The following is a 20,328-nucleotide window of genomic DNA, read 5'->3' as shown; positions in this document are numbered from 1 at the left end:
TGCTCTTGAATTTTTGCGACCTGTTGTGAAGAAAGGAAGTGAACCACTTGAGGACAGTTCCAGATAGGCCCATTCTTGTGTTTAGTAGTTCTAGTAGATTCTCATGTTTGACGGTGTCGAATGCTGAGGAGAGATCAAGAAGGATGAGGAGGCAGGTGTCGTTTTGGTCTAGCATTTGAAGTGCGTCGTCAATTATGTGAGTCATAGCAGTTTCTGTGCTGTGTCCTGCTCGGAAGCCTGACTGGTGAGGGTTGAGGAGATCGAATTGCTCAATGTGTTTAGACAATTGTAGTTGTGCGCATTTTTCCAGCAGTTTGGCGAGAGTGGGGATATTGGTGATGGGACGGTAATTGTTGAGATCCGAGGGGTCGGCTGTAGGTTTCTTTAGTAGAGGTGTGACCTGGCCAACTTTGAGGGAGTCAGGTATGCTGCCTTGTTGGAGAGAGCTGTTGATAATTTTAGTCCAGAGAGGGAGAAGAAAAGGGGTAAAGTCTTTTACTGCGGAGGCAGGGAGGGGGTCCGTGAGGTGATTGGATGGTTTCAGGGTGCTGAGCAGTTTGCCAATTTCTTCTTCCGAGTATATGCTGAAGGTTGACCATGTAGCATTGTTTTTTGGTTCAGTGGGTGCTAGGCATTGGGGTTTGGAGTAGAGGCTTGCGTCAATGAGGAGATCGCTTTTTATTTTGTCGGTTTTTTTGGATAAAGAAAGCAGCGAAGTCTTCACAGGAGGGTGCCTCACGCCCAGTGTTTAGTGGTTGCGGTTGCTCTTTTGATTGTGACTTGATTAGCTCGAACAGTTTTCTCGGGCGGTTTTTTGCTTGGTCGAGTTGGAGGCTGAAGAAGTCCGATTTTGAGCGTTTTATTTTCCTGAAGTAGGCGTTTCTCTTTTTCTTCAGATCTTTTAGGTGCATTGCAGAGGGGGCTGATCTCCAGGTCCGTTCTGCCATTCGCATGTCTCGTCTATCTTCGTTGAGACTCCCGTCGTACCATGGTTTGGAGATTTTAGTAGAGACTCTTTTTAGCTGCATAGGTGCGACCTCATTAATTATAGAGGTCATAGCATTGATATAGTGGTCAGTCAGAGTTTGGACGTCCGTGGCGCCTGTAGGTGGGAGTAAGAGATTGCAGCTGTTAGGGGGCAAAGAGCCTGGTTTGAGTTTTTTCAAGTCTCTTTTCCAGACTTTGGGCTTGGAGAGTTGAGCCGGGATGACTTTGACTTTTTCATTGATAAAGAATGTGATAATATAATGATCTGACCAGTCACAGGGTTGGATGGATTCGAGTTGGATAGATTCCTCTTTGGAGATGATCAGGTCGAGGGTAGAGCCTTTCTTGTGGGTTGGGCTGTTGCATATTTGGGTGAGGTTAAGGGCAGCGAGGAAATTTTTAAGACCATTTACCACCGCGTCGTTGCGGTCATTCCAGTGGAGATTGAAGTCACCAAGGTATATTTGGGTGAGCTGCCGTCCGGAGTTGGTTGAGATCATATCCATGATTTCTTGGGAAAAGGTGAGGTTGTCCCTGGGTGGGTGGTAGATGCTGTGAAGAGAGCATATCGGTTTGCCCTCACTAATGATGTCGAGGCAGATGTATTCCCAGGATGTAGGGGATGGTAGGGATGTGGAGTTGACTTTCTGAACAGAGAGGTTGTCCCTGTAGATGCATGCGATTCCACCACCTATTTGGCCTTTTCTGTCGAGCCTGATAATGTGATAGTTGGGAGGGACCAGAATGTCCATTATGGGTGTCGAGGATTCAGTTAGCCACGTTTCAGTCAGGACGATAAGATCAAGGTCCTGTGATAAGAGTAGTTCAGCAATGGCGGCGGAATGTTTCGTGGCCGATCTGCAGTTGAGAAGAGTGCATTTGAGGCTGGGTGTGTAGAGGGTGTTAGATGATTCTATGGAGAGAGGGATTTTTCTAAGGTTATCGGGGATAGAGGCTCTGCTGTTTAGTGTAGGTGGTCTAAGGGGATTTGGGTGTATTGTGGGAATGTTGCGGTGTGGTTTGGTTGAGTGAGGTTCGGGTGTTGGGTCATAGGAGCGGAGAAGGGCGAGTGTGTCGAGGTCAGAGGAAGAATTGTGGGTGCGGCGAGGGCGGTTGTTGCGATTAAGAACTGGGATTGAGGTCGGATTGGGGTGGGTTAGCTGAGCGTGAGAGTTAGTCGGAGGGGTGGGGGACACGTTGGGCGGGGATGTGTTGATGTGTGAGGGGTTGCGGGGGCGATGCGGGGGACGAGGGCAGTTGCTGTGCCTATGAGCCGGGATTGACGCCTGGTGAGGGGCGTGATTAGGGTGGGAGTCAGCCGGCGGAGTAGGGGACAAGTTGGGAGGGGAGGTGGAGGTGGGTGGGGGGTGTATGGGGTGTTTGGAGAGTAGTTCTTTGATGGCGTGTATCTCTTCTTTGATCTGAGTGAGGGTGGCCGTGATGTATTCCATCGAAGGGCAGGTGATGGGGGTGGGGGTGACCGTCAAGGGTGAATGGCTGACCAGGGAATTCGTGTGCAAGTGGGAGAGAGGGATGGTGTTTGAGCAGGTCTGCGTTGTGTTGGTGTGAGGGATGGAGTTAGGGGGGCAAGGGGTTTTGGGCGGTAGGGGTGTGGATGAGGTAGGGAGGAGGTTGGTGTTATGGGTGAGGGCATTGGAGGTAGGCGGGGGGGTCAAGGTGTAGACTGGGAGCCTGATAGCCGTGGTGGGGGTGTAGGGAGGGTAATGGGGGCTGAGGGTAGGAGGGGAAGTAGGGTTGGAGATGGTCCTGTTGAGGGGTGGGGGAGTTAAATTAAGAGGGTGGGTATGTTCTGCGAAGTTGGTTGGAGGGTACTGAGGACTGAGAATGGGGGGGGATAAATGGGGGGACTTGTCGGAGTGCGTGTTATTCTGGTGCTGGACTACGTTAGGTGTGTTATGGGTGGTAGCTGTGCTGTCAGCGACGAGCGGGGTGTTGATGCCCGCTGTATGTGTGATAGGAGTGTTGCAGGTATGTGTGGAGGTCCGCGAATTGGTAGAAGGGGCGGGAGAGAGAGCGGTGTAAGGGGGGGGAGAGAACTGTCTCTGTGTGTGAGTGCTGAGTTGCGGTAGTGGGGTTGTGGGTAGGGGATGGGAGGTCAGGGGTGGTAGGTATGTCCCTGAATGAAGCGTATGTCGCTGTGAGGTCATGATTGGTGTGACTGGGGGAGGTGTGAGTGTTTGTCCGTGAGTTGGAGAGGTGTTCTTTGAAAGTGGGGAACAAGTTGTCTAGCAGTTCCAGGTTCCTGTCTGTCGATTGTGCTAGGACAATCCCGTTATTGTAAATAGTGATGGTGGCTCTGGCTGGGAAGACTTGGGATGGTGTGATGGAGAGAGTTAGACTATGTGCGGATTTTCTGGTGGAGGAGACGGTGAGTAGGGTGCGGAACACTTTTCTCCATTGTGCTCTGCGTGTGGTGTGGAAGATGATATCAGTGTTCAGGGATCCATTGGCCGGTGAGAAGTAGGTGTCAGCAAAGGGCGTTTCCGGGTGTGACCTAAGGAAGTTGTGTTTAAAGCGTTTGGCGGCTTTTTTGGTGAGTGATGGTGGGTAGTTGATTTTGTATGTGTGTTTGCCGATAGAGTCCATGTCGCGTTGAAGGGTTAGATGGGTATGGGAGAGTGCTCTAGTGCACTATAGTGGTACAGATGTGCGGGAAAACAAATGTGCAAAACAACAGGTGCATACAATAGGTTACACAGTAATAAGTTATAGATTACCAAAGTGTCAGTAGTAATCAAGCAGCATAACCAGGAAATAAGAGTGAGCAATAGAGCAAGTACATACGGTAAATTCTAAGGCATAAGGTGTAAGAGTAGGCATAATACTGATAATATATAAAGGTAGGGTACAATGGGAGAGTGCATAACACTGATAATCTATAAGGGTAGGGTACAATGGGAGAGTGCCCTAATGCACTATAGTGGTACAGATATGCAGAAAGACAAATGCGTACAGTGGGTTACACATTAATAAGTTATAAATTATCAAGGTGGTGCAAGTGATGACCCAACACAGCCAGGACTATAAGCGTGTGCGGTAGAGCAAATACATATGGTAAATCACAGAGTACATAGTGTAAGTGTAGATACAAAACTGATATAATATATAATATACGGGCAGGATACAAAAAGGGATATGAGGTAGCATACGGTAAACTACAAGGTACAAGGTGAAAAAATATGAGGTGGCACACAATACAATTTACAGTAATATACGTAAATATATGAGGAATCAATCGGTGCATTCCAGGAAAAGGTGAGATAGGTGCAGCTTACAAATGAACAATAATCAGATACAGGAATGGTACTAATGATGTACTGAGACAAGATACCGGTGCAACCACAGAGTTGCATGATGATGTGTGTAAGGTATACCTCATGGTATAGTGCAACTTACAAAAGTACATTAAACAAATCCGGAATGAAATACTGAGACTAGGTGCCGATGCTGCCAGAAATCTGCGTGAGGTAGAAATGACATTAGCGAGCAGCCAGAAGAAGTTGAGGTAGCGTTCTGTACATTACCAGTAGGAACTACTGCGTAATAGGTATAGGTATATGAGGTAGCAATCCGTGCATTACAACTGTTCAAAATCCCGGCAGAACTATAAAACTACACTAATAGGCAGACAATCTTTTAAATATGAGGTATCCATCTGTGCATTGCAAATGCTCAAAATAAAGGTACACAAGAGACTAGTCTAAAATGGCCGACACAAAGGTGAGATAGAGGCAGTAGTCCTCTGTTTGTTGCTGTTATCTAGATAGCAGGGAGGAGCAGTTTCCCTTCGCAGTCCTCTGTCTGCTGCTATTGTTTTAAGCATCCGGGTAGCTTTCTGTTTCTGTTTGAGCAAGCCATGCTCAGTCTGGCTGAGAGGAATTCTTATCTCTGTGTGGGGGAGTTAGCTGAGGGGCCTCGTGGCCATCAGAGGTAGGTAAGAAGGGGAAGGGGGGATTTATGGCTACACTTTTATGGCCCCAGCCATTTTGAACAAAGGAGGTAGTTTTTTAGGTGGGCGAGTGGGAGAAATAAATACCTTGAGACACTGTGTGCCTGTTGCGCTTGCCAGCAGAGTTTTGCCGAATTTTGCAGAAGGACTGCTATGTTGTATTCTGAAAATGACTCAGACCCATCTCCTTCGTAGCTCTGTGTGCACTGTGTGAACGTGATGTCAAATCAGGGCTCCGTGTTACCCTATGAAGCCGGTCAGACGATTACATGTAACCAACAGTGACAATGGGGCATGCTGCGGACTTCTGCTGCCCCTGCAGCTCTTTTTGGTCTCGGGGTTCACTTCTCCCGCTCCTCAGGGCAGGGCGCCACATCCTCCGATCACATCCAATTTCTGGGGCAGCCGGTGGCAGTCACTACTCCTCCGTCGTCGTCTCTGCGTTGCTGGGTGAAGGGGGGGGGGGGGAGCGGGGGTCTGCTGCAGTGTCCCTTTGCATTCACAGTGGCCAGCGTCCTCCCCCGTGGTGCGGGCGGGAGGGGGCCTTTTTGATGCCGCTGGGGCTCCTTTGCTTTGGCGCGGCCGGTCTTTTTGCCACTCCACAGTCTCCGTGATTCCCTGTGACTCACTGTTCCCCTGCTGAGGAGCGTGCGGGCGACGTCCGTTAGGCAGACCCCCGGCGCTTCAGCCGCCTCTGCAGTTCTGGGGGTGCCTTCCTGTACTACTGTGAGTCCTTGGAGTCCGTTTTGTCCCCCGGTGCCTCTGGAGCTCCTTCGTTACTTTCCGGTGCTTTCCTTTACAGCCCTTTACAGCCCACGTATCTGCTGAGCGGGCGGAGGGGGGGGGGTCCTCTCTCAGCCCTCCGATGCAGGTGATGTAGTATGATCCTCGGTGAGGGTTCAGCAGGCCCCCGGGGCTCCAGCGATGGTGGTGTCTGCGTTTTGAGACTCCAGCTGCCAGTGCTGGTCTTATGGCAGGATGATCCGCGGTGAGGGTTCAGCAGGCTCCCGGTGCTCCAGCGATGGTGGTGTCTGCTTTTTCAGACTTCAGCTACCGCTAATCCAGTTAGTGAGCGATCCGGCTTCTTGTGCTGCTTTTTCGGTTCCCGTTCCGTCGTGCTGGTGGTCGTGCCGGTGGGTGCTAGCAGGGATAATGCCCGTTTAGGGATCCCAAGCCCCGGGAGCTCTTCACAGGAGCTCCTACCAGGCGGCCATCTTGATGCTGATGTTTAAGTTGCCAATTGTGATGCGATTTGTGAATGGACCATCAACCTGGTTCTCCCTTCGGTCATGTCCCAATGGGCTTATAATCTAGTCCTGATTTATGTACTCTCTGTACGAGCTGCTACCCAGCTTTCGTTTGACTCTTTATTATCAAGACTGTTTCACATTCCGGTCACCTCTGCACAGTGTGTGAATGAACTTCAGACTCTACCACTCTATCATACACTTTCTTTTACCCAGAAAGAAGCCTTTAAAAGCCTCCTTTTCCACTAATGTGGTACTAGTTGAGCCAGAGTTCCTTAAAATTTCTGATGTATAGGCAAGTGCAAGGTAAGAGATTGAGTATTCGGTGGGTTGGTTCCTCTTGAGTATTCGGTGGGTTGGTTCCTCTTGACGTCAAGCAAATGTTGTTTGGTATGTTGAAGGGATGGTAATTTTGTATTGGAATTGAAGTCTCTCCCCTCCGACACTTTTTGCTTCCCCTGACCTTGAGCTTATCTCCAAGATGATTCTATCAGGTTAGTCTCCCTTGGCATCCTTTGTCCTGAATCTGTGTGGTGTTTTAACCGCATGCGCGCTAGCGGGTTTTCCCGCTGTGCACTGAAATTTGAAAATCGCTGCTTTTGTGACAAAGCCAGCTCGTCATGCGCGCAGCGCAGGTAAGGCTCATGACGAGCTGGCTTTGTCATCCGCATCGAAAGGGTTAAATTTTGTCTTGCATGTGATTTGGCTGGTAAATTGTTTCAGGCACTTTGAATCTGAAACCATCAGCTTTGCCCCACTGTGACCCTATGGTACCATGGGGGCTCACTGAAGATGATGACCACACACTGGGGCATTGTGGGCGTATGTCTGAAGTCAATGGGGGCTAGTTATAACCACATACTGGTTGGCACCCAAAAGGGGGAAAAAAGTGGCGTTAATGTATATAATTCTGGACTCAATAACTAGATGACAAAATAATGCCCAATATGTAAATCCAGAAAAGTCTTCAAAGTGCAAAACTGTCACCGTAAGAGCAGGCACGACCGGCGCCCTAGCAAAGAAGAGTGCGCAGTCCAAGGTGCCTGCTGCAAGCACCCAGAAGCGCGCCAGCACAGGTGCATACCCAGGAGGAAAAAAGATCTCTCCAAAAGAAAAGGAGCACTGCTAGAATTCGCATGGAGATCTCATACATCTCCACAGCATCAACGGAGCCTGGAAGGGGCACATCGCAGCATTGTCCTCCCTCACACAGAAGTAGTCTGTGACCTAAGGCTGACCAGAGGAGAGTCGTACACCACAAGTGGCCAGCCCCCACCACAGCTCACCACTGCCCGTGAAAGCTACTCCCTGTAGAGGGAACACCCAGAGTAGGAGTGTCAAGAAGCTGCCTGAAGGAGCACCCAAGAAGAGTGACTACCTGCCATGCAGCTGAGAAAAACGACTGAAGTTTCGCCTGAATGGTCCGGAGACCATTGAAGTTACTAGGCCTGTTGTCTTTGTTAGAACATGGTGCATGTCACTGCACCAGAAGAAGAGTGGAAATCGTGTCACCCAGAAGAGCTGGACACCCGCACGTGTGTCAAAGACAACGAGAGGAGAAGCACAAGGACTTGTAGCACCACAACACAAGAACACGTCCAAAGACACCAGACAGACACCAAGGCGGACCAACGGCCCTGGCGACAACGCCAAGGGAGAACCACACGTAAGCCGCAGCAGGCATGAACCGAGCTTCATCCCAACGCTTCCCCAGGTGAGCGTCAACCGGCGTCCCTGGATACAGCCCCACGGGAGAACGGAACATAAGCCGCAGCAAACGGAAACCGTGTATCCTCTAAACGCTTCCGCAGGTGACTGTCTATCCCAGAGTGTCAGCAGTCTAAGTCAAACAGCATCCCTGCTCCTAGAAAGCGAGGATGGGCGCACACTGCTGGCCTCTCCACCGGATCGCCCCTCAGCATTCTGGAATTAGTAGTGCGAGTAGCATAAGAAACCGGAAAGTTCAAAGTGTATCACCTTGGATGGTGCAAATCAGTTCTTGAAAGTTCGGTAATCTCTAGACCAGAGACATGGCCCGGGTTTCGGGATTTATATCCCTCATCAGTAGAGATGTGTGCGCCCATCTTTGCCATCAGCATCCCTGCTCCTGACTGCAGGTGCCATAGGTGAAGATCAGCACTGAGTGTCTTTCCTCACACCGCCTCAAGACTGAGTCGGCAGTGGCCCCAAGCCAGGCAAGAGAGGATCCACATATTCTACGTGTCACGCCATCACTGAAACTTAACCTCTGCAAGGCGGAGGCACAGTGCTTAAAGTCCCTCCTGACATCCACTCTCCCAGCAAGACACCACCACCTGTCATCCTGAGCCACCACCTGGCTGGCAACCGCCACCACGCCAGCCATCAACTGCTCCTTCTGAGTTGTATGGAAAGGACTGCCGCCGAAATAATGAGGTAGGGATACCATATTAACGAGCATTGACAATGCAATAGGTCTCGTCTTTCATAAGTTAAAGCCATTTGCTTTGCCATACAATACCATTAGCAAAGCAAATAGTTTTAACTTGATCAAAAGCAAGACCTGTTGCATTTTCAATGCTTGTTTTATACAGCTGTTACTGAAAAGGAACCTGACCAAGAATAGTCCATAGAAACCCTGCCTCAGAGGTGAGATGGACTTCTTCATTAAACGGTTTAACGCAGGATCTGCCCGGTAGGCCAAAGCACCCTTGCCTGAGACACTAGTAGAGCAGGGGTCACTGGATGTTATTGGATTTAATTTACTTAACAGGTAAGTCCACATATACAGCTGCATGATGCAGAAGCCTGGTAAATATTGAGGTTTAACAAACAAATAGTAAAATGGAATAGAAGTTAAAGGAATGCAATTTGGTGGTATACCAGAATAGGCTGCACAGCATCCGATGTAGAAAATTAAGCAATGCATCAATCTTCCTATTATTTGAAGACTGAGGGGTATTAAAGGGTTTCTATCATGCAGTATATTAATATTGTCTTTTTAATTTTCAGTTCCGGAACCTCTGAATAGGGTGCACAGCATCCGATGTAGAAAATTAAGCAATGTATCAATCTTCCTATTATGTGAAGACTGATGAGGGGTATTAAAGGGTTTCTATCATGCAGTATATTAATATTGTCTTTTTAATTTTCAGTTTCGGAACCGCTGATGGCCAATGGTCCAATTATTGCCAAGGAAAGTGTCTGAAGCATCCACTGTTTCGGTACAAGAAATCACAAAGAATGGCCGACAATGGAATTTCACAGTGAACCGCATCGCTACCAAGCCTGTTGGCACTGATCAAGAAAATAAACTTGAAGGACTTGCTGCTGAGAGAGTACTCTTATGCTTGCCACCGGAAAGCTTTGTGCAGGTCAACGGTCGCACAAGTCCTGCTTTAAGCCAGCGAACAAGAACTCCAGATCTGACCCAGCAAACCAGCCTTTTCAGAAAAACAGAACAGCATAATTCCTGTGCTGTGGCAAAGGAGAGCGAAAAGGCCTATGAGACTAGGCCCAATTCAAAGATACACAGTATTCAACATAAATTAAAACCATTTAATAATACTGAACATGTGGAAAAATGTCACCTTTGTGCAGATATCCCTCTACTCCTTAATATTAAACAGGAAGAAGATCTAGAGAAAGGACTTGCAATTGATGCTCAGCTAAAGCAGTCACTTCCTTTTGTCTTGGACATTAAAGAGGAAACTGAAGCAATTCCAATATGTGAGGAAGATTCCCAAACTAGTACAGCCACTGTATCCCACCCACCTGTCCAACGGAAAAGAGGGTATCTTCAGAAAAATGCTGAATCTGACAGATTACATTCTGACTCTGAAAGTTCTATGCGCCATAGCACTCGAATCAAAGGAAAACAACCAGAGTCTGCTGCTGACCAGATAGAAACATCTGAGGAGTCAGACCAGGGAAACATTTGAGGAGTCAGGCCAGACAGATCTAGGAAGTGAGAGGGTTGCTCCAGGTTGAAGAAAGAGGAAATCTAACGGTGATAATGTCCAAGGTAAAAATGATAGCACTCGGAAAAGAGGGCGAAAATCACGTGCCCCGCCTGTGAAAAGACCTGCTCTCAAGTCTGTCTTCCTGAGAAACAGGTACCACTTGCTGTACAGAAAATCTTCAGATGTTCTAAATGTAAAAGAACCTTTAGCCATTATTCTCAACTTATTGCTCACCAGAGATACGAGATGAAAAAGATGGTCAAACATTTGTACAGATGCTCTAAATGTAAAAGAGCCTTTAGCCATTATTCTCAACTTATTGCTCACCAGAGATACGAGATGAAAAAGATGATCAAACATTTGTACAGATGTTCTAAATGTAAAAGAACCTTTAGCCATTATTCTCAACTTATTGCTCACCAGAGATACGAGATGAAAAAGATGAGCAAACATTTAGAATCTTTGAAACAATCAAAAGCTGATTCTGACAATAGTGAACCTACTGAAGCTGAAGTAACAGTTGAAACATTAGATGAGGCATCCACCAGCCAAAGGGTAACTCGCTCTGGCAAAAATGTAGATGACTCCAAAAATAAAGAAAATAACAGCAGTAAGGGTCAAAGACTACGGGAACGCAAGTCCTATACTTGCAACATTTGCAAGGAAACCTTCACAAGTAAATCAAGTATGGTTGTACACAAAGCGGACAATGATGAGGAAGTGTATAATTGCACTCCATGTGAAGATTCTGCAGCTCAGGCTACCACTGGTATAACTAAATATAAATGTCGCATATGCCAGAAGACCTTTGCCCACAGAACGGGTCTTGTTGCACATCTGCGAATTCACACTGGGGACAAACCTCATCAGTGTTCTGAGTGTCAGCAAACATTCACGTACAAGTCTGCTCTAATTGTTCACCGGAGAATACACAAGAAAGAGAAATCGCAAGAGCTGATAATGCCAACCTTTGTGCCCATGGTGAAACCCCCAGTATCTGTCCCAGTGAGGACGTACGAGTGTCCACAGTGTAAGGAGCAGTTTTCGAATTCAACACTCCTTTTCAATCATCAGCAAACGCACACAGGACCCAAACCACATCAGTGCCAGTACTGTGACAAAAGTTTCAATGACAAGTCTCTTTTGCCTGTTCATCTGAAGACACACACAGGGGAATCTCCTTATCAATGTGGCAAGTGTCAAAAGACCTTCCCCAGCCAGTCCCTCTTGGCCTCGCACAGTCTTACACACTCAACGGGGAAGCCATTCCAATGCACCATGTGTGAAAAGAGTTTCAATGGTGAGGCACTCCTGATATCCCACCAGAGAACCCACACTGGGGAAAAGACCTTCCTGTGTGGCCAATGTAAGGAAACCTTCAAATCTGAAGTACTTCTTGCAGAGCACCAGAAGGTTCATATGGAAGACCGGCCACATAAATGTGACTACTGTGAGAAGGGATTCAACAGCCAAACAATTCTGGTAGCACACAGGAGGATCCACACAGGTGAGAAGGCATTTAATTGCCACTACTGTGGGGAAGGCTTCAACACCAGCTCGCTTCTGAATGTTCATCTCAGAAATCATGCTCCAGAGAAGCCTTATCCATGTGATCTGTGTGAGAGAAGCTTTAATCTGAAGTCGCTACAGCAAGCCCATCGAGCCACCCACGATTTAGATAAATGAACATAGCAAGGACAGATTAATGGTGCTAAATTTGAAAGCTTGTCCTATAAATGGGGAGCCTGGTAGTAAAGGGGAGAATATGAAGGCAGAGCAGTGAAAAAGATGTTGAAACTGCACACAGAATATAATGATGCTTCTTCACGCCAAAAAAGGACATTTAATGTGAAAAATATTGTTAAATGTTGAAGAGGGTTGAAAAAACTGCCAATGTTTCTCATTTCCATTAAATGGAGCGTTAGTGGTTGAGCAACCTCATCCTCTCACATGTCCATTGAGGTTACATTTTGCTGGGCACAGAGTAGTGTATTAAGACCATCACAAATTGTTAAATGTCCTGCATTGTGAAGAAAGATCTGCTATGCAATCAGCCCTTACCGTAAACCACAATATCACAAGGGTAACTAAAATCTCAACTCTTCCAAAGGAAATGCATTGTAAATTCCAGCGAGGTCTGCAGACGATATTGCCCAGCATAGTGTCAACATTCATTATCTTGGGAAGAGTTATGTTTTACTTTATCCTTGTATGGCATTTGCAAAATGTGTTCTCACAGCAGCCACAGAACTACATACCTTAACATATCCAACCTTCTTGGGGTCGTAGCGAGAATTCAGATTGGGAAACTAGGGAGGGATGACAAGGTTGCCCAGCATTATTTGTGGGGCAAGAGGAGGGAACCCCTTTGCAAGTCTGTATTACTTGCAAAGCTGACAATTAACTAATTGAAATGCGGGGCCCAATGTAGTATTAACCTGAAATGACTTCAATATTTGTCTTTTATTTTTCGCTTGGATGGGTGTTCAAGTCCACCTTTGCTGTTAGGGGTTGGCAGGGAAAGAGGGCATTTTATATACATGCATGTCTAGGAACCAGTGGCACGCACACTGTATGTGTTGTAAATATTGGTGCGGGTGCAGGACCATATCTAGATGCACTAGTTAAAATCCAACTCCTGAGTTGGAGAGGACCATCTGTGTGTTTCAGCTGTTTTATTAAGTGTAATAAACATTGTAATTTGAGGTTCCTGTGTTCTTGAAGTTGAATGCCTTGTGTCCAACACCATAGCAGAGTAGGCATGCTCTAGATAATTCTAAATGTTTAAGTCCTGTTGCTCGAATGGAACAAAAATGTACAATATGAAAAATATAGCAAACCTAATGTGCCATTTGGGCGCGAACACACAAAATGGACAGTACCGCTCTCATTTGAATACTGAATGTTAATTGCCACAAGTATTTCTTTTAGTATTTTCTTGTTTTAAACCCTTATTTGATTTCAGTCCTACTGAAATTAATTAATGTGGCGCATTTACACTGTTCTACCTGAGAAGATAGGTGTTGGCACACTTTTTTAAGGTTTGAAATTAGTATCCAGACATGCACGCTCCAAATTGTGTGAATAAGCTCATGAAATGTTTATTTAGATTAGATCAGAACATTTCTATGAATGTAGTTGCATGGAATGAAACTGCTATGCAGGAGTGACTGTGTGCTCTTTCTTTAAACATGAGAATTCTATAAAATGTACCAATTTTCATGTCGAGGTATTGATATAGGAGTGGACTAATTTTCTTTTATACTTCAGTTGCTACAGTTCTTTCTAAAATGTAATTACAGGTGGGTCAAGATGAGGAGTTGGAGGGATAAGTGGAACATCTACATAAATTGCTTATTAAAATGATCTATCTAATAAAGTCTAGCTGCGGTTTGCTTACCTTGTGAATTTACCCAGGAGTCAAACTGGACCTGGATGATTTTCCCTTGCATTGATCGGCTCTGCGTCCTTTGTCCGCATCATATATGCCAGAAGTGACATTGCGGTTCCTACATAGCCCCCCTCCAGGCATGTCAGTTCTGATCTTTCAGGATAAGAGCTACCCCTCTGTCGTTTTTTTACAGGCTTTTTTCAACATTTTGTCAACTCTTTTTGAGGTTTACCTCCTGGTATGTCGAGTTTGTCTTCTAGCAAATCCTGTGGTGCCTCTCACCGCCCGATGTCAGTGACAGGCTGACACTGTGTGTCTCTTTGGTTCTGGAGTGCAACCACAACACCAAGTAGTGTTCCGATTGCCAGGCCATTGCCCCAAGGGCTTTAATGGAGTGGTCCCGTAAGTAGAGATCCCTGTCGAGGGGATGGTCCCAAGATCGTTCTGGGAGCCCAAAGTCCTCCTTGTCCCATTCAAAGTCCTCGGGACACTCAAAGCACTCTTAGACTTCTCCTAGTCTGTTGGCTGATAAAGTGAGGGAACCTCAGCATTCTAGGCCTCATTCCCCAGAACCTGTGCCTGGGCCAACTCCGTGCCTCCCCGAATTTCTGAAGGTCAGAGCTACCCCCGCCCAACTGACAGTTCTGTGAGGCCATGCGCCTCATATTTTGGCTTCCCAACCCCAGCGGCGTGCCTTTGGGCACTGCGGGGTCAGAAGGGGCCCCGTCTGGTGACGTGCTGGCGGCTTAGGTCCTGGTGGGGCCCCAGGGATCCATTCCGGGATCCAGACCGACATCGGTATGCCTTCTTGACCTTCCCCAGCCCTGATGCTCTCGGCGCTGCCATTGTCATCACCGACACGGAACCAGATGAGCGTTGCACGATGTGGACTCAGATGCTGCTGGTGCTTTACCTCCTAGATGGGAGCTTGAGCCTTTAGAATACCAACCCTACAAGAAAGACCAAAGTATGGACTGGTGTGAGGACCTAGGTGGGGCTACCGGCCTGGATGCGTCTCCAGATGCTGGTCTGCTTTCTCCTCATACCATGGCTATGGAGGTGGGAGCTTTTTAAGCAAATGTGGTGTGGAAGGCAGCTGAGGTCCTAGACCTTCAACTACCCCGCACCTGGGGACCCAAACTTTATCACGCAACACCCTACCCCTGAGAGCTTGGTGGTCCAAGGCTCCACCTCGTAAGGCGCTTTCCGTACGGCTCTCTGGGATGTGGAATTCAAGAGAATGAATTCATTTGGGAAGAAGTGGTTTTCTTTTGCTAGCCTGGCATTGTGGTCCATGAGCGCTGCATGTCTTTTGGGCCGTTATTCTGACACTTTGTGGGATACTTTTGCGCAAGTTCCTCCACATGTCCCGGACGAGGCCGGTGCTGTACTCTTCCAAGCAGTCACCGATATGAGAGACTTGGCGCAGAGTTCACTGTTCAATGCGGACTGGAGGTGACCGACTCGCTAGGCGGAGCGGTTTCCACAACGGTGGCCCTTAGGCACCATGCCTGGCTGAGGACAACTTGCTTTTCGGGGTTTCTCCTAACTTTGCTGATGGACATGCCCTTCGATGGCACCTGTTTCTTTGCAGAACAGGCAGATCCTCATGCTACTGCTAGTTCCTTAACATTGCCTCCCTACATCCACCTCAATCTGCCTATCGCTCTTTTCATGGCCACGGAAGGGGCTTCCAGCCGCGCCAATTTCCATCCAGCCGCCACGCAGAATCCTCAGCCTCTGCATGGCTAAGGTGTGGTACCCACAGGTCTCATTGGTCAGGCGCCCCTTTAATTTAGAAGTTTAAAGTGCCCGAATCACCCCCGAAGGGGTAGATCCGCGCTATGGGCAGAACAAGAACTGAACCAGCAAAGGCCTAAGTAGCAAAAGGTTCAGTTTTAAAGTTTCCTAAAGATTGAGAGATCACATCTCTGAAGTTTAAGGGGTAGAGATTCCACAGCATAGAGGCCAAATAAAAGAAGGATTTACCTTGTGTACGGGATTTCCTGAAGCGGGGAGTGATGAGGAAAGATTTCTCCCCTGAGTAAAACTCATCCCCTACCAACCGGGTAGGGCCTTAATCAGCTAGGTAATTGGGTCCTTTACCCTTTAAGGCTTTGTGTACTCTGTAGCAAATTTAAAATGTAATTCTCTGGCAAAAGAGGAGCCAGTGAAGTTGTTGCAAGAGGGGGAGAGTAGCCATTCTGAGAGGCATATTCTTGACTAGCCGCTCCGCTGTGTTCTGTAACACCTGAAGTTTGATCAGTTATGATTCATTAGCTGCAGCCAAAAGTGTGTTGCAATAGTCCCAAATGACTGATAACCAGTGTCTGAAGTAGGGTTTTTTCGCACAGATAAAGAAAGGGGGAAACTCTGTGCAAAAGGCACATGACATGGAAGCAGAAGCCGTTGGTAGCCACTACCTGGTCCTTCATAGACCGGGTCTGATCTAAATTCACACCCAAGTTTTTTACCACTGTCTTAGAGATGGGGGCTGGGCCCGGATCCCTAGGCCATCAATCTGCGAACCAGTGTGTGTTGGCATTGGCAAAGAGCATAATCTCAGTCTTTCCAGCATTCAGCTGAAGAGTTTTCTGCCATCCATGCAGAAATTGCTTTCATGCTATTCAAAACACAGGGTTTTGTGGTCTAAGTGCTTTCATTGAAAGATAAGAAGTTGGGTATCGTCCATGTAAGAAATGGGAGTGAAACCAAAATCACCAATCTTGGCATGGAGGGGGGGGGGCACACATATTTAACAATGTAGGGCTCAGACGAGATCCCTGTGTCACTTACTTGGTAAGTTCCAATATACGGGACCGAAAAGGTCCTAGGCTAATGGTCTGCGTACGGTGTTAAAAAGCGTGTGAACCATTGTAAGGCTCGTCCACTAATTCCAATCTTCGCAGTAGGGTTCGGTGAGACACTGTATCAAAAGCTGCGGATAGATCCAGCAGCAATATCAACACAGCTTGGTTATTATCAAGAAAACATCTAATGTGATCTGTTAATGCTGTCAGCGCCGATTCCGTGCTATACATAAGTCTGAAATCTGACTGTGAAGGTTCTCAACGCTAGTAGACTATGTATTCAGTAAGTTTTTTTTTTTATTGATATATCTTTCCAATAATTTACTCATCAGAGGAAGGAGGTAGATTGGACGGTAGTTGGACAAATCAGCTGCTTGAGATGCCTTTTTACGAATTGGAATTTCCTGAGCAGACATCCACTCAAGTCAAAGTTGGCCCTCACCCAGAGAAACATTTAATATAGGGCAGATGGCTGGAGCAAGCTGAGTGGATAGCAGTGCAGTAATCTTGGTTGTTATGTCAATAGGTGACCCCGACTTAGCAGATTTTAACATTTCCTCCACTGCATAAACTTGTAGGGAGGTAAAACTTTCTAAAAAATGAACTGTATTGTTACTTAGTGTAGGGAGAATGGTTAGTTCTTTCACTGTCGTTAGCTCCAGGAAATTTGACATAAATCAGATTTTGTTTTCCAAGTAGTTAGCGATATTGCATAATGCTTGAAAAGGGGGAATTGAATCTGCTGCGATGGGATTTGTAAAAGATTTAAGAACTTTGGAGAGCTCTTTTGAATAGTTGGGCAGTAATGTGTGCTTTGTAAGCTTTTTTTTTTTATATTTCTATGGTAAAGTGCTTATGCAAATTTTGTTCTTTCTCTATACCATGGGCATCCATTTGGTGGCAGGATTCACCACCCCCCGCCCCACTGGCAGTCCACAACATTAGATAGGACTGTGTAGTTTCTGGCTTATCCTCTTGAGCAGCGAGCCTTGGATATTAAGGTTGATTCCGATGTTGCATCTCTCTCCTGGTGTTCGATGAGAGAGACTCTGAGGCTTCCGGGGCTCGTGGCTTCCTGCATCCTGTTGGTAAATCAGGCCAGATGGCATTTGCGGGCTCTGCAGTGGGACCTGAAGTTCCAGTGGGCACATCATTGGGGAAATCTCAGCGATGTGATTTGGATCTCCGAGGGAACTGCGAGAGACCTGCAGGGGTGGTTGACAAACCACAATTGGGTCAGAGACAGACATCTCCACCTTCCCCAACCAGGTCTCGAATTAGTGACAGATGCATCACTCCTGGGAGAGATGGAGATTAGAGGACTTCTCTCCAGAAGAATCCGGCCTCCACATCGACCTGCTTGAGCTCTGTGTGATCAGACTGACATTAAAGGCCTTTCTGCCCTCCCTCAGAAGGTTGGTAAAGGTGTTCTTAGATAACACCACCGCCATATGGTACTGCGACAAACTGGTCAGGGTGGGGTTGTGGACCTTGTGTCAAAAGGCTCTGTGCCTCTGGACATGGCTGGAACAGCAGGGCATATGCCAGTGGTTCAACACCTGGCGGGCTCTCTGAACTCAGCTGAAGATGCCTAGCGGACTCCAGTGGGCAGAGCCTTGGTTTTATTTGTTCGCCTTTGCCTAGAACACACAATGTCAACAGTTTTGGTGCTGGAGTTTTCAAGGCAGCACTTGCTCAGATACACTTTTTGTCTTGAGTGTAGCTCGAGCCTCCTGTATGCCTTCCCACCCATACCACTCCTGCCCGTTGTTCTCAAGAATGACCCCGCCCAAGTCATCCTTGTGGCTCCGGGTTGCGCACGGAGACAGTGGGATCCGGAGCTACTGAGCATGACCATCGATCCTCCAAGTAGGCTGCTTCTTCTGGAAGAGCTTCTGTCGCAGCAGCAGGGGAGGGTTCTCGACCCAAACCTGTCCATTCACCCCCTTCATGCATGGGGATAGAGCGCCGACAGTGACTGCTTCTGATCTTCCTCCCGAAGTCTTTAATGTCATCTTGGCAGCTTTTAGCACCCAGAGTTTCGGTTCTGAATATCTGCCACGCAGCAGCGTGAGCTCTCCTGCATACATTTACCAGCATTACTGTCTGGACAGTCCGGTCTGCAGGGATGGGCACATTGGGCACTGTATGATTTTCTTGTTTGAAATTGGTTCACAGACCTTTCTTCCCAGAAGATATTGCTTGGGTATCTATTTAAAAAGTAAGGCATCTGCGGCTAGAAGTCTCTTTCAGATGAACAAGTTAATTGCCTTCGGTAATACCTTAACCGGTAGATTACTTACCGACTCACCCACTCTGCAAAGTGATTTCTGGGGACAGAGATGACCCTTTCAGGGACCTAGTTTCACACCAGTGATCAGTGTTCTTTATGGCTCCGCTCTTCTGGTGTGGAAAGTCATGAAAAGTAACTGAAGTCAGCGTTCCTGGGTAGTGCCTATATAGATACTGCATCTGAAAGACAAGTTAGTGATAGATTCCTTACCTTAGAATATCCCCAGGCGTCGGACTGGATCCAGAAAATTTTGCGTAGCAATACCCCTGCGCTCCGGTAGGCGTCGTCCGTCGTTAGCGCCGGAATGATGTAGTAGGTGTACGACGCCGCCAATGCCCGCTGACGTCAGTTCTTCTTTTTTTCCGCGCCAGCTAGCTCTACCCCCTAGTCCATTTTTTTTACTAAACTTTTTGATCATTTCTCTACTCGAGTCTTCAACTCTAACTGTGCCGGTAGGCATGCCCGGGTTCAAACCCTGTTCGAAGTGCGACCGACTAATGTCGGTTACCGACCCCCATCGCCGGTGCCTGAAGTGTTTAGGCCTCGACCACGATGACCGAACCTTCTCCGACTGCCGGGCCCTGACGTCTAAAGCTAGGCGGGAGCGGTCCCGCAAGCGGCTCGAGCTCTGGCAGTCGACCCCGCGCCGTTCCCGGTCCCACTGGAGGTCGAGGGACCGGGGTCTGAGTCATCGCAGCTCCGGGAGTGGAGATCGGTCGTCAGGATCCAAGTCCTCAGGTAAGAGGTAAGAGAGGTCGGGGAGACGTCATTGTTCCTCCGACCTACCCAGACGCTTGCACGATGCGGCCGGGGGTTTGGGTGACACCACCCACGCGGCTCCGACTGAGTCGCAAGCGTCGCCGCCTGCCACACACCTTCGGGTCCCTGGGCATGGCGCGTCGCCGGAGGAGATCGAGCGGTACCTCATGGCCATGAGGTCCCTCCCTCCTCAGTCTGGTCCCGTGGCGCCTCCGGGCCCAACTGTCCCGGCTGGAGGCCCTAGTGGGTCGCGTGCTTCGGCCCGACGTCGTCGGTTGCTTTGGCCCCGACGCCGCTGGCGACTTTGGTCCCGGTGCTGCAGGACCTCACTGGATCCGCTTCCGGATCCGGGTCGTCGCCGGTCGACCTCACCGGCGCCGGCCCCGCGGGTGTCTCCCCCGGCACACACTGTGGACGCCATCCTTAATCTTTCCCTTGGTCCGACTCTGGCGCCGGAGCGGCGCCGCTTCCGACGGCCTCTGGAGATTTTTATTTCCATGAGGAGGCCCCGTCTTTTGCCCCTGTTTTACAGGAGACTGGGAGGGGTCTGAGGACCCTCTGGCACTGGAGTGCCAGTCTCAAGAGGACTGGACATATGAGCTTGGGGAGGCCAAGTGGTATTGACACTGGATTTGTCTCCCCTCCCACCGTGGCTACGGAGGAGGGGGCTGCTTACAGTGTAGTGTTGACGTGGGTGGCCAAGGCCTTAAACCTTGAGCTCCCCGTCGCGGCCGTGAGGACTAACCTACTCACTGAGGTCCTCAAACCGCAGACGAGCTCCAGTGAGCCTCTACTGCCGATCAATGAGGCCTTGTGTGATGTTCTTGTGGGCACTTGGTCCAAGCCCGCCACAGGTCCGCCTGTGGATAGGAACGTGGCTAGATGCTACCGCCCGGCCCCGGGTGACCCTTGCTTTTTGTCCACCCACCC

The 20,328-nt window shown here is 48.3% G+C and overlaps 1 protein-coding gene across 3 annotated transcripts in view; it reads left to right on the top strand.

The window, feature by feature from the left end:
- LOC147685138 (uncharacterized) overlaps nt 1-12,850 on the top strand; it is a 33,689-nt gene extending 20,839 nt beyond the window's left edge. For all 3 annotated transcript variants that reach the window (XM_086941060.1, XM_086941059.1, XM_086941058.1), the window contains one exon: nt 9,339-12,850. In XM_086941060.1, the coding sequence (XP_086797186.1) occupies nt 10,392-11,831 (1,440 nt within the window). In that variant the 5' untranslated portion in view covers nt 9,339-10,391 and the 3' untranslated portion in view covers nt 11,832-12,850. The remainder of the gene's footprint in view (nt 1-9,338) is intronic.
- Nucleotides 12,851-20,328: the final 7,478 nt, after the last annotated feature.

This window comes from Lissotriton vulgaris, chromosome 10 (genome assembly GCF_964263255.1).
Source record: "Lissotriton vulgaris chromosome 10, aLisVul1.2, whole genome shotgun sequence".
NCBI classification, from domain to species: domain Eukaryota; kingdom Metazoa; phylum Chordata; class Amphibia; order Caudata; family Salamandridae; genus Lissotriton; species Lissotriton vulgaris.
Note: the sequence above shows the minus strand (reverse complement) of the source record. Positions and strands in the feature narration are given on the sequence as shown.